This window comes from Corapipo altera, unplaced genomic scaffold (assembly GCF_003945725.1).
Source record: "Corapipo altera isolate COAL_440 unplaced genomic scaffold, ASM394572v1 113, whole genome shotgun sequence".
In the NCBI taxonomy this organism is placed as follows: domain Eukaryota; kingdom Metazoa; phylum Chordata; class Aves; order Passeriformes; family Pipridae; genus Corapipo; species Corapipo altera.
Genome location: NW_020884895.1, coordinates 2,634,880 through 2,648,684, shown reverse-complemented (window position 1 = coordinate 2,648,684; position 13,805 = coordinate 2,634,880). Strand labels below are relative to the sequence as shown.

The window sequence follows — 13,805 nt, the reverse complement described above, 5'->3', positions numbered from 1 at the left end:
TGATTACACATCTGGTGGTCCTCAAACCTGACTTCAGCTGGCCTCTGTGGGACCCAGCAGTATCCCCAATTTCAGTACAAGAGAAGTATTTCTTTGAGGTACAAAAAAGCAGGATTTGTTTGGGAATATTTGATATAAAAGAAAATCCAGATTGAGTTCATTTATTCCAACTCATTCACCTCTGAGTGACCTTCTGTGCACAGCATAACTCCTATCTTAATGCACCTTTACTTATGAACTTTAAAGCATTATAAAATTACACTTACTGGAGATGGAATGAAGGCTTCATGGTACTTCTTAGGATTTATTCTCAAGGGCCCCTAAAAAAAAATAAAAGAAGGAGAAAGATTATGCCTGAATCTTATTAATTTTATATAACACCAGTTAAATTAGAGAGCTGGGGGTAATATATCTACTGTGAAACATGAGAGATACATCTAAATTTCCATTATACATTTCAAGTCTTGACAACTTAGCATCCAAGCAATTTCAAGCCAAAAGGCAGTTTCATGATAGGCTTAAGCTGATCTACTGCAGTCTGTCGTCGAGGAGATGTTGAATCATTAGTTGTTGCTGCTACTGGGTGAACTGAGGATCCAAGCCCTCCTGTTCCCTTCACACATTTTCTGCTGAGCATCCACCAACTTCACTAGCAAATGGACAATAGAAACAATTTAGTTTGCTCTGTCTTGGAAAAGAATGTTGGTTCTGCTTATCTTGGAGGATGCAAGGAAAGAAGAAAAGCTGAGCTTGCATGGCAGCAGGTATCAGTCTTATGGGGCTCTGGTTGCTTAGGCAGTTTCTACAAATAGACAGCAGCAGTAACTGTGATAATAAAGAACATCACCAAAAAATAACCAAAAGGATTTTCCAAAAACAAACACTTAAAGTCTACAGGATTAAATCCTGTTTAAACACGCTTAAAGTCAAACTATCTTAAATACATTTGAAACTCCATGGTCTATCTATTTCTGCTTTGTTATCTGCCAACTCAAAGCCCAAGTCACCTGCAACAAATTCATATCAAATTCCTCCAACAGTAAACCAACCAGTTTTGCTGCTTGCACTCAGGTCCATCCAAGAGAAAGGCAGAGCCAACTAAGGCCTTACAAGCTACACAGCAGTGCCATTCTCATCCCAAGAGGGTTCTGGCAATTGGGATTCAGCTGACTGCAGTTCAGACTGACAGTATCTGATTCCTACAGCAATACAACTAGGTATCTGCCTTCCAACAGGCTTCTGCTTTGGGCTGAAACTTTAGAAATTTCTCCACTTGTGTATTTGAAGTAACATTGGCCAATTTATCATACGAACAGATTCCATCTGTTTGCACTTCTGTGTTAAGCAATCATAGGAACATCTCACAGGAATTGCTTCCTCAAAAATTTACTGCAGCAAATAATTTTTTTATGTAGTCTAGGAAACACTCAGACAATATGAAAATAGAGCTGATTACACGTGAAAATTTTGCTGCCTTGAAGAAGACTGCAGATTTATGAAGGTTTTCCATTGTACTTATTTCCCTTAGTTTGGAAATACCAGCAGCATATATGCTATACTCTTTAGGCATCATTTGAATACTTTGCTGCAATATCTGACTTTAGGCCTTACATAACTAATACTAATGAGCACACAAGTTCCATGCAGTCACAACCCAGGACAACAGCACGGAAACAAAGACGACCTGCTGGGAGCAACCCTGGGGATATTCTATGCTTAGGCAAAGCGAGAGCTGACTCGCTGTCATCAGCCTCTGTTAGCACTGGTACCCACTGACGAAAAACTCTCAGTGGTTGTCTTTCTCCCCTTATTTCCCAGAATCAGTCATCAAAAACAATACGCTGTTACTGAAGGAAGCTGCTAGAGAGAGAAAGGAAAAATTGGAAAGGGGTGGTTGCTCTGCTTGACAACGAGTCAAACAATTTCCATCTACCCACCAGCACAAAGCAGATGAGGGGATATCCTGTGTTCCTCTGCAGAATCCCCTTGAATAGTTTGGGACAGCTGTCAATCAGTCAGGTGCAAATGCCCATCATGCGCGTGAAAAATCAGGGTTTGTGTCCATGGCCCAGAAGGCGCCAGAGCGGCGACGTGCACATGGATGCCCAGCTCCAGCACACGCACGGGGTTACCACGTTTACCCTGCAGCCTGTCTGTCTGCATTTTATATGCACCACCTAATTATGACTGGCATTAGAATTCTTACGTCAAGTAGCATTAAAATACTTCAGCTCTTTCCTTTAAGCAAGAAACTCCCAAAATTTATCTTAGAAAGCAGATGGGCCCTATTATCTGTGCCTATGAAAATCCTATTTACAATGTTGTACATTTCACGCTGTGATATCATATCTGGAACCAGTCACTCTCCCCATCTGCAACGAACAACTGTTCTCATATGTGTATTAGGGGGTGAGGATCTGGCTGCAGAGTCTCATGATGTCACACTAATGTTGTATTACTTTACAATAGCTTGCAAATAATAGCTGCTATATTTATCAGTGTTTTTCTGTCAGTAGGGCCTCTGTTATGAAAGGGAAGAAGAAGGTCTGCAGGAAGGTTTCTAAAACACTTTCTGATGATTCAAGTCAGCTTCATATATACTTGCCAAAAAAAGTTGCTAACCTTATTGAGCTTCCCCAGTGAGACACAAAAGGGTCATGATTTCTAAAGCTGCTCTGCTCAAACCAGGGTAGGCAATACTCAGACTAAACTTCCAGCGTCCCAAATCAAGCAGTTTATAACACCTATCATAACACATCTGCCTAGGTCCATTTGTATGTACAAAACACCCAAAAAGGGTAGGGTTCACAAGTATCTGCTTGCTACCGAGGCCTCCTTTGAAAAAACAATTCATGAAAATTAGGGAAACCCCATCCTTCACACCCACAAAACAGCAGCTTTCCAAGGAAAAACACCCTCTTAAATAGCAAAGCAGGCTCTGCCTCTCTCACTGCACACTCTCGCTCCGCCTGATCCCGGCAGCCCTGCAGGGAGGGTCTGGGAGACACTGGAGGCGTGGAGCAGACATGAATTTCTGGCTGATGCTTCACAGGATGATTACGGTCCTTTGGGTCAATGCTCTTTAATACACAACCCGATTTCATCTGCTGTGTATAACCATCATCCTGCGCTTACGTAACTACGTCTTGTTTGCCTTCAGACCATCCAATGTGATTCCAACAAACCTGAGACGCTTGGTGTTTGCTCCCTGCGGTTTTAAGGGCAGGGAAGTGGGAATTCTACGCAGTCTTCAGTGCCTGAGCGCAGAGCCCCTTTCTTGTGGAAGGACACTTCTGCACACGTCGCACGATGAAATGAATCCAGGAATCCACAGGGCACTTCTCCGTGCTACTTATCAAAAAGTGAGTTACGTCAGACACAGCACCAGAAGTCATTAAGACTTGTATTATTGACAGATGTCAGCACCCATAAAATAACCTTTCATTCTTCCTGACCTAGGACTACTTAATCTTCATGGCACTCATGTTTCATCTGAGTGATCTCCACATCTGCCAGTAGTTTCCACGGGTTGGGTTTTCAGGAACATTTAGTTGCCAGGGTTCGGCAAAAGTCTCAGTGTTCATGGTAGGCTCTTTTTTCTCTAAGAGATCTCTCAAATTCTCACACAAATACATGCAGATTCAGTGTTTTCAGGATGCTCCAGAGGACAGCCCATGCTCAGAGAGTTGTGCTTGGGAGCACTCCAGTTTGCTCAAGACCATCAGATCCAGACCAATAGGTCTGAATCTCCCCTTCCACAGGCTGTTGTGGAGCCTTTTTGCAGGTTACCACGCCAGACCAGCGCCCTGCTTTTGGGGATTAACACAGCAGGTATTTGTTCAGTGTCTCTTGCCATTGTACAGAACAACACTGAATGTTTGCCCATTCACTAGAGTTGCTTTCAGGATCTCATTTGTCCTGGTTGAGGTTGCAGTGATGAATGGTCTTCACAAGATCATAAGGATGAATGAGCTGAAGATGAGAAATACTGAGCTGGGATGCCCATGATCTGACACTCAGTTCTACATAATTAAATCCAACTTCTACAGTCTCAGTTGTTTGCCTGAGATGTGGAACTGAATGAAAGGAAAACAGACACAGCCTAAGAAAGCATGTATGACTCTTCCAGTTAGTCAGCACGTGACCTGAAGTAGACATTACACATTCACAAGAATTAGGGATTGCTTTGCCAGAAATCATGCAATCACAGGTCCGTTGGGACTCAGCATCTCAGTGGGATTTTCAGGTGATAGTCATTGCCTGGATGTGCCTCATCTGCAGCTGCACTTGACCTCATAGGCAGGCTACACACACTGCACTTAATGCTATCAGGCTGTATTATCAAAAATTGGTGCCAAAAACTCTCCTGAAGGTAAGGCAGAAGCTTTAGTTGACGCCATATGCCACTGCAGCCCTGGGGGAAGTCACAACTTGAGGCTCCCATTTCTTCCCTCGCCATTTGTTTCCCATTGCAGATGTCTATGATGGTCTTCAAAGAGGCACTGGCCTAAGGTCCAAGTAGCCCAGCAGACCACACTGATCATCAGCAGGGATATGCCACAGGGCTATTCTTCTGAAAGTTAAGAGCACATCAGATTGCTCTGCAGGATGGAATCAGGCAGTCTTATACATGAAAGCCTCATCACACCTCAAGAGATTGTGCCACTATACTATTATATGAGAATTGCTACACAAATATAAAAAGAAATCAGACGAAATTTGAGGTGATGTCATTTGCAACTTCAGTGTATCGACGAAAGTATCACAACCTCATCAGCATTACAATGCTAATTAAATGGCAATGCACTGGTGTGTGTTTGGGCAAATGATGCCTCAGCATGGCTCTCATGCCCTCAATGACTTCCACCTGCCTTTTTCCCCAGCCAGGCTGATCTCACTGGGATGCCAGATGTGTCCTGGAGAACATTACACCGTGTTGGGGACTGTACTACAAATGTGGTTTGAGGACACCGTTCCCTTCTCCATCTCAGCCCTGCCTGCCTTTATGCAAATCTCCTTCTGGGATCCAGCTACCCACACTAACAGCAGGTCCACCCTCATATTCTTCAGAAAAGAATATGCTGCCTAATGAGGTTGTGGGTTTGCTGCTCCAAAAGGAAGCACAAACTGTGAGAAATTTCAGCAAGAAGTATCCTGTCAAGGGCACAAAAAGCACGGACACTGGACATTTCAGGCACCTGAATTAGCTCTCCCCTTTTCAGTCCCGCTGAAACATCTTCCTTTGACATGTAGGCTTCAAATATACTCTTCTTCCTCCCTCGAGTTTGTTTATTTAGATTCTTTCTGTCACCTGATGTTGGGACGGCAGCATAGGATCCTCCTGCAAACAAAAATTCAGAGTGTTACCTTGACCCCCAAACATGTCTGTGCATCTTAACAGCAGTTGTACAGAGGCTTAATATTCTGAGTTGAATTTCTGAGAACAGTTTGCCTAGAAATACTGGCACCCGACTTCAGAGCACCGAAAAGCCTGGAATAATCATATTTTACAATAATCAACAGTCTTTTACAGCTCATTTTAAAGTCAACAGCATTCATCCCAGCCCATCTTTTAATATTGCTGAGCACAGGCTTCAAGACAGCTTATTCCTGAAGCGTGTACACACTCTGCTTTAATACCTCTGGGAGTTCCCAGTTGTCTAGGATTTACTCTGCTGTCTGAATTGTTCATTGTTTCTGTCTGCGATTCAGAGAGTTGCCTCTTCCTATCGAAGTTCTGGGGAGTTCTTGCAGATTCAGAGTTGTTTCTGGTCCTTGCAAACCCTCTTTTTTCTGCACCTGAAATCAAATACAGGTTTGAAATAACAGGGGAGGGAAGGGGAGCCCCAGTGCCAGCTTGTGGTCCTGGTGAAGCTCACGGTCTCTAGTACTTCAGTACAAGTCACAACCGTGAGTCATACCCTTTATCCAAGAGAAACAATGTCTTCATTAGTTCATTTGTAATCTGTTGGCTCTTTGGGCCTCATAATCCACCACTAACTTATTTTAGCATAAATAAAACTCTGGAAATTACGATGCTAAAGTTGGATACAACCCTTCCAAAATCCTGGGAAATTCATTAGAGCACATAAAATGCGAAATTGTTAAACTGTTTCCAAAGCCTCCACCCCATTAAGCCCCCAAGTAGTGAGAAAATATAACTTCCCTACAACTTAATTAAGCAGTTCAGGAATCGAGGAGGTAAAAAAATAATTTTAACAACCCACGCTGGAGTAATTAACTTTGGAGCTACCAGAGGCAGCAGGGTACCACAAAGAAGTGCCAAGGCTCCCAGTGTCCAGCCTGTTCAGAATAGGCCAAGATCATACGAAAATATTCTGCAAAGACTCACCCCTTACTTCCCTGCCATCACCTCAGCCCCTTCCCTACAGCCAGGAGAGCAAGCAGCAGCTTCCAAAGCGTATGCCAACGCTGTTCCACGGATCAGCACATTGGAATGCAACCCAGCGCCGCGCAGCTGCCCTCTTGGCCCTCCACCTGGATACTGAACATGTCATCACAGCTTTGCCTTCCAGCCCCTCCTGGCTACGCTCCCTGGGTCCAAGCTTGTACCTGCAAGTCAGAAAACGTGCAACGCCAACTTATTTGCTATGGCGCTATCCAAGTTACAAGGCAAATTTTTTACCTATGGTGTCCTTCCCAAACGAAATCACAGATTGCTTCACAGCAGCGAGACAAAAAAATGTTTAAAAAGCTGTGCTTAAGCAGAGATCTTTAAAAATATGGTACAATAAAACTGCTATTTTACCCAGTGACGGACAAACAGTAACTTTTATATATATAATAATAAACAAATCAGCAGAAGGAGGGAGGGATCCTTCTAATTCAGGAGAGGAGACATCAAGACAACTCAAGGGACAACTCAAGGTGCCAGCTCAGACCAGCCCTGGACAAGATTACATGTCACAGTGGTGTCTCCAAACAGGAAGCGGAAATGAAGAGGGTCCTCTGTGTTCAGTGACAGTAGTTTGGCCTCTTTCTACACTATCAAGCTTTTCATACTCTGTGCTTCCAGGGAAGAGACTGTCTGAGGGAGGTTGCAGCTGTAGCATGGCAAGAGCACAGCCCCAAATTTAGGTTTCAACCAATGTGACCAAGGCAACACTACCTGTGCATGAACCACGTGGTGAGATGGAACTAAAATTAACTGATTTGCAAATGCCTAATGAACTGATTTACAAATGCCCTAACGGTCAAGTTATTAAGTTTAAAAACAGACACCAAAAGTAAAAGCATGGACTAGAGAACTGGCAACACAGTTTGCTCTGGATAGGGTTTTTAGAGGCATTTTGGTGAAGGAATCTGACTTAAACTGCAACAGGTGGGATTTTAGGAACACTATTAAATAATTCAGGCACTAGGCTGATCACCCTGAAAGGTCATGCAGTCAGCTTCGTTGGAGGCTCTTAAAAATAGGTGAGAAGGATGTCTGCCAGAGTTGGTCTAAAAAGAGTCGTTTTTTCCTTGAGGTAGTGAAATGGATTACACGAGCTCGTAAGGTCCTCTAAAACCCTCGTTTCTATGACAGTGAGTCACAGAAAATACTACTATGAATTAAAGAACCTGGGATAAAAAGGAGGCTAAATCTTAACATGTAATTAAGGAGGAGCTGAAACAAAACAAAACAAAACAAAAAAGGCAGAAAACTAAAATGCGGGGGGGCAAAGAGAAAAAAAAAAGGCACTGCAGAACAGAGTTGTCCCAGCACTTGGCGTGGCCATTGGTTCAAAAAATTTGGGGCCACTACAGCCAGAAATAATATACAGCAACAGCAAAGGGCAGAGAAGCACCTTTCTGTGATGAAAGGGAGACATGCAGAGAGAAATTTGCATCTTTCCAGAGCTTAAGCCTTGGGCTTGCTCTCGTGGGATTTTTCATTTGCTCAGACTCAGACACAAACTCAAATTAAAAATTTACTGAAAAGAACAAACTGCTTTGACACAGCTGGCCTGCAAGGCAGTTTACACACAGCCACTTCGATAAGGATTTGACCCCACTGGCCACACCATTTATGGCAAAACAAAACCACCCCGTTACAAAGCCGCAGACAACTGTCACAATTAGCATTCAACTGGAACACACCAAATTCTGCATGACTGTAATTTCTTGTATTTCTCCTTTTAAAAGAAAGAGAACTAACTACAGGTCACCATCTGTTTCAACTGGAGTCAATATTTGCTTCTGCAATGCACCTGTCCTTTAAAACTGGAAGTTAGAAATACCTCTGATGATGGGCTTTCCTGCTCTCCCTGCTGCCCAGCATTAATATTCAAATGGATAAATAGACATCATTTCACAAAGCAAACTGTAACTTGACTACTCTATAGATAGTGTAGGATACATTGAGACTAACCTCTCTAAAATAACTATCACAAACTTGGTTAAACTTTATTCTAGCACCAAATGTGTCAGAGTCTTACTTTTTCTTTGGTGTTATAGTTGTGTGATTTGTAAGATAGAAAAAAATATCTCGGGGCAAGATGTCACACAAAGGAATAACACAATCCAGGCATTAAAATAATCAAAGGCTAAATAAATCAATAAGCGAATGAATAAAATAAAAAATTAAAAATCATTTCAGTAGAAGGGAGACTAAAGTGCAGTGACTGAGAGTTGGGACTGGCTGATCCATAGGAGACTTGAAGCAATCACAGAGCAGCAATGTCTGCTGTGCAGAACCATTCAGGCTTGCACACAGAGCAACTCTACTGCAAGACATAAACATTCACAACACACAGCAAACACAACATGCTTGGGTATGTTTATCTGGCTGCACAGATGATGCTCTCTGTGGATGCGGCCAACACTTGTTTGGGATTTCTAGGTATTCTGCCATTTCCAGTGGGAAATAACAAAGGACTAACAATTTGAGGAAAGGTGGTTGACTGTTCATTACTTGAAGTCCTCTGGAGGGAGATTTGGGTTGGAACAACCCCAACATGTGTATAAGGTATGGAGGCTCCCTGCAAAGGTGACAGAGTGACACACCTAAACAGGACCAGCAATTCCACTCACAGAGCAGGGAAACCCTTCAAACTAGCCAAGGGGAAGCACTTGTGGGAAGTACAAACAGACAACTCTCACCTCCACAGCAAGAGAGGCATGAAAGTAAAGTGGGTGCATTTGTGGGCTTTCAGAACAGTCCACAGTGAGCGACTCACTTTTATTCTCAACCTGGGCACCAGGAAAATGAGCAGAAAGGATGGAGCTGGGGGCTGGCTCCCACCCAGGAGCCCAGTCCAACAGCAGCTGGTTGAGCTCGCTGGAAGGACAGCACTGGAACTCAACCTGGAATCCAAACCATCACACTTCATCTCCATCACAACAATGACATCACACAATGGCACATTTTGGTCTTTAAACTTAAGTACCTATTAATCTTTTCTTATTTGGGAATGAAAAAAAAAAAAGAACACAGGCAGCTTCCCAGAATAATTGATCTGGCTTACAGTAAGAGAGAGGTTAGATGTTTTAAATCAGCTTATTTTGACATAATTTATACAAAATCACTTTAGAGTTTAGCTTTTGAAAAGTACTGCATTTAATTAAACTTACATCTATTAGTCAGTTGATCAACTAGATAGTCAACTAAATCAACTGAAATGTTCAACTAAACATGAAGTTAGCAAGGCTGGAAGGTCTTTAATTTTATATTAAAATTTGCATATTGCTTTACATAAGAAAGAACCAAGACCCTCAATTTCCTTTACCAAAAATAAAACATTCCAACTGCCCTCTAGCACCTGACAATCTCTTTGATTACTACCAGCAGAGAAGAAAAGTATTTCTCACTGAATTTTCATTGGCACATCCACGACACCTCCCATTCAGGGTCCAGCAAGGGCACCTATATTGTCACTAGACAGTTTTACCTCTAACTGAACTTCCAAACTTTGTTACCATCTCATTATTTATGTAGATCCCTACATTACTTATGCAGCTCCCGGGGGTGGGCAGGACTGTGAGAGCATCACAACAACTTTGCTGGTAACAGCTCTAGGGGTTTAGGACTCTGACCCCACTGACAGTTCTCTTGACATGTAATGACTCCTTTTATATTTTAAAACAGGAATTAATGCTGAAAGCATTGGATGGAACAATATTGCTACAAACTTTTCCAACACAAAATACTTCCATCAACTATTTACCTTTATCAGTCCATAACTGGACATCAACACCTCCTCTAACTCTGCTATTGCTTAGAGGATTTTCCATTGCTTCCCAGCATTAGATCATGGTCTAGATATGGAAAGGAATCTTTCAAATACCCCTGTTTTCCAGTTAGCTTGTGCATGAGAAGAAACAGAAGCATATCCCCAGAACTGATAACACGCAATAGAACAATTTGTTATCAGTTAATGAGACACTCTCAACACACAGTTACTAAATATTTGTCCATATTTCTACAATGTTCCATTTCATTGCTGACTCATTTCAATTACTTAAACCAATTTCCTTCAAGAATTTCAAGTAATTCTTCAAGACAACCCAGATATGCACTTAGTAAAACATGATAAGGATACACCCATGAGCTAGAAGGGATGGCAGCTACCAAATGAAAGGTCACCCAACACTGCCCTAGTGCCACAACCAGGAATTAACCAACCAAAGGCAACAAGAACTACCCTGATGCCAGCCCATGCTTAGTACTACACTCCCATTTAAGTCAGACTAGGTTAAACGCAGCAAGAAAGCTAAATAAAGCCTGTTACTGTTCATCCTTACTAGAGACTTAATGAATTAGAGTTCAGCCATGTGACAGCCCAAGGCATCACCTCACAGATCTGTAAATTCAAGTTGGCCCTTGACTCCTGGCAGAGTTGACAAAGCAAATTTTAGAAACCATCAAATTTGGTCTTTTAGCAAATGAATACCCTCCACGAGCTGCCAGGAAGTCCTATCTGCAACAACTTTATGAGCCACTATGGATGCTGATGTGTAACAGGGTGTATTAATAGTCTCAATACTAAAGTTCAGCCAACATAAACTCTGCCTTGTTTTGGAAAGACGTCTGGGACTTAAAAAAATCCCAAATCCTACATAGCCCCTGAACAACTCATCCCAGGTACTTTTATGAATCTATCTCTGTCCAGCCTTGACGAGCTGGGGGGATGCAGCTCCTGGCTGGGAGCACCGGACAGGCACAGTCCAAGTGTTGACACTGTTGTACCAGGCAACGTTTCATTCTCCAAAGTCAAATAAACTCTCCCAGCAGAAGCACACTTTGCCAGTACAAACTGCATTAACATCAGGGTGGTTTTGCTAGGATCCCTGTGTCTGCCCCTTTCGCATGCTTAAACAGGCAATTTCAAAGCTATTTGATATTTTCTGCAGCTCAGAGAAGCCTCTAAAATAATTCCCTCTCAAATTTTAAAAGCCAAAATACATTTGTTAGATTGTTTTGAATTTCTAATGCACCAGTGACATCCAATAGATGCCATATTATAGAAATGACTAACTCAAAAATCTTCAAGCACTTAAATGACTACTACAATATCCGGGATCAAATTACCACACACAGGCAAAAACAACAGGCAAAACCAACAAACACCATTGAAGTGATCTCAAATGCAAGTTATGTCAACAAAAACACTGGTCATAGAGAGGCCAGAAGTAACAAGCTATTTATGTTTTGCAAAATATTTTGCGGATTTAAGAGATTAAATGTCCCACTAATGGTAACAGCCAAATACTTTTTTGTTCTAGTTAGTTTTAAAAGGAAAAACACAAAGACAGCTGTTGGTATAGTTGCTCAGGGAAGGAGTTCTGCACCAGCAAGGAGAAAGACACTCCTTGGAAGCTATCTCAAACAAAGTTCTGTGCTAGAGCCCCAGTAACACACACAGGACCAAACCCCATCCACCACACTCCCCGCAAGCACAGCTCTGCTCCAACCTGTGCTAGGAACAGCCGTGCTTCCACACTGCTCTCAACATGAATTAAAGGAGTTCAGAGTTCTTGGACAGCCTTGGAACAGAACCACCTCCATGCATCTTACAGTATCTCGAAGCAAAGAGGTTAAATAAAGTAGATGGCTCAAGATTAAAGACAAAGCAATGGAGAGAAATGAGGATGTCATGGGAAAGAATTCATTAGAGGTGTAGGAGTGGAAAGGCAAGACTTGGAGATACGTTATCAGTACAGTGAGGTTCCATTGCAGCAAAGAGACCTGCAGGAGATAAACCTGGTAGGCAATATTTCAGATGCTCAATCTGGGGTCTAAGAGAAAGTCTGAGAGCACATTCTCCTTATCACAGGCAAATAAAAAAAAAGGTCCTTCTTCTCTCAGGAAATGTAAACTCAAAGAATAGTAAACTGGAGGTTCTGCAGCACATTCCTGTGCTTGGTCCAAGCCTGACCACAGAGCTAAAGAGAGTTCCTACAATGTTGCTGTGAGTCCTCCTCAAAAATAGCCAAAGTGAATTATTTGAAATCACCTTAATGACTGAAAAGTAAGGCAAACTTCTAGGAAAGGGAACATCTTGGTGGAAGAGGAAAAGGATGGTGATATAACAGCACTGTAGGGATTTAGGCAGATGGCAGATTGCATAATTAAGTTTAAAGTTAATTAAACAGTCGTTCAAGGAAGAGAAACAATGCAGACCTACATTTACATGGACAGGCTCAGCCAAAATGTACATTCTATGTAAATGTCCTGAAATGAGTGGATGATGTCTTGAAATCCAGCTGTCAGAAGTAGTTCCCATGACCACCAGCCTCTCTAATTGTCCCGTTACAATGGGCCACCAGGGTCCAGCCACAGCATAAATCTAGAGGTAACTTTCCAACGTCAATACAAATCAAAACAAAATTATAAGACGGCACTTAAAGTGGAGGTCTGTCCACAGAGTTTTAAAACATGAGTTCAGGAGTGATTCAAAGAACTGGTACAGCCCAACCAGTTACCACCAACCCTCTACAGCATAACACAACACAGCTCTGCCTGTGCCAGCCCAGCAGCTTGTCTATGGGCACAACTGTGTTTGTGCACCAGGACACTGGGAGCCATCTGTGTACCCATCCAGGAACAAGTCTGGAGAGCTCTGGCTCTGCCTCTTTGGAGAAGGTGATTCTCTAAACAATTTTGGCAGAAAGTCTGCCAAAACCTGCCCAGAAGAGCTGAACGTCCAACAAAATAAAAAGTACGAAGGGAATCCTTGCCACACAGGGGACAAGTTGGCTGCAGTCAGCGACTCTGGATGGGAAAATACAGGTTGTCATGATTTGTGAGGGAGTTCTTAGGGCCATGAGCTGCTTTTGGAGGCGGTCATAAAAGATTCAGACATCCAGCATTCCTACAGTGAAATATTGAGGAAGAAACATTCCTATTTAGTGATGGAAGTAGCAAAAAAGTGGCATATCCACAGATACTAAGGAAAGTCAGGAGCAGAGACAGATGCTCATTTCCAGACTCATGAAAATGAGGTGAGAAGCACGCTCGTGGTGGAAAGCACATGTTGCAACTGCTCTTTTGCTTTAAGCTGCACATATTTATTGAAAACTCTTGTGCTGCATGTCCCTAGATTTCAATATGGAGCTAGGGAAAATGAAAATGTTCTTGCTGGTTTTGGCTTTCACAAAGGGTCTAGGCTTTGAAAAACTGAAACGAAGAAATATGCACAATGGATTCTTTCTGCTGTGGAAAACAATACTTTGGAAACTGCTACTGACCGCCAAGATCATGTGCCCACAACGCCACACTTCCTCTTTCAAAACACTTCCAAGCATCCTCATGCTTGCAGGGCTTTGACTTCAGTAACTCAGATAGTAATTGCAGTTTTATT

The 13,805-nt window shown here is 42.5% G+C and overlaps 1 protein-coding gene across 4 annotated transcripts in view; it reads right to left on the bottom strand.

Moving 5' to 3' along the window:
• Positions 1-13,805, bottom strand: part of DIS3L2 (DIS3 like 3'-5' exoribonuclease 2) — a 182,863-nt gene that overhangs the window by 158,765 nt on the left and 10,293 nt on the right. For 2 of the 4 annotated variants that reach the window (XM_027647400.1, XM_027647398.1), the window contains exons 2-5: positions 6,353-6,573; positions 5,641-5,799; positions 5,199-5,341; positions 267-320 (exon numbers count right to left, since the gene is read on the bottom strand). In XM_027647400.1, the coding sequence (XP_027503201.1) occupies positions 267-320; positions 5,199-5,341; positions 5,641-5,692 (249 nt within the window). In that variant the 5' untranslated portion in view covers positions 5,693-5,799; positions 6,353-6,573. The remainder of the gene's footprint in view (positions 1-266; positions 321-5,198; positions 5,342-5,640; positions 5,800-6,352; positions 6,574-13,805) is intronic. The other 2 variants (XM_027647397.1, XM_027647401.1) reach the window with 1 other exon arrangement.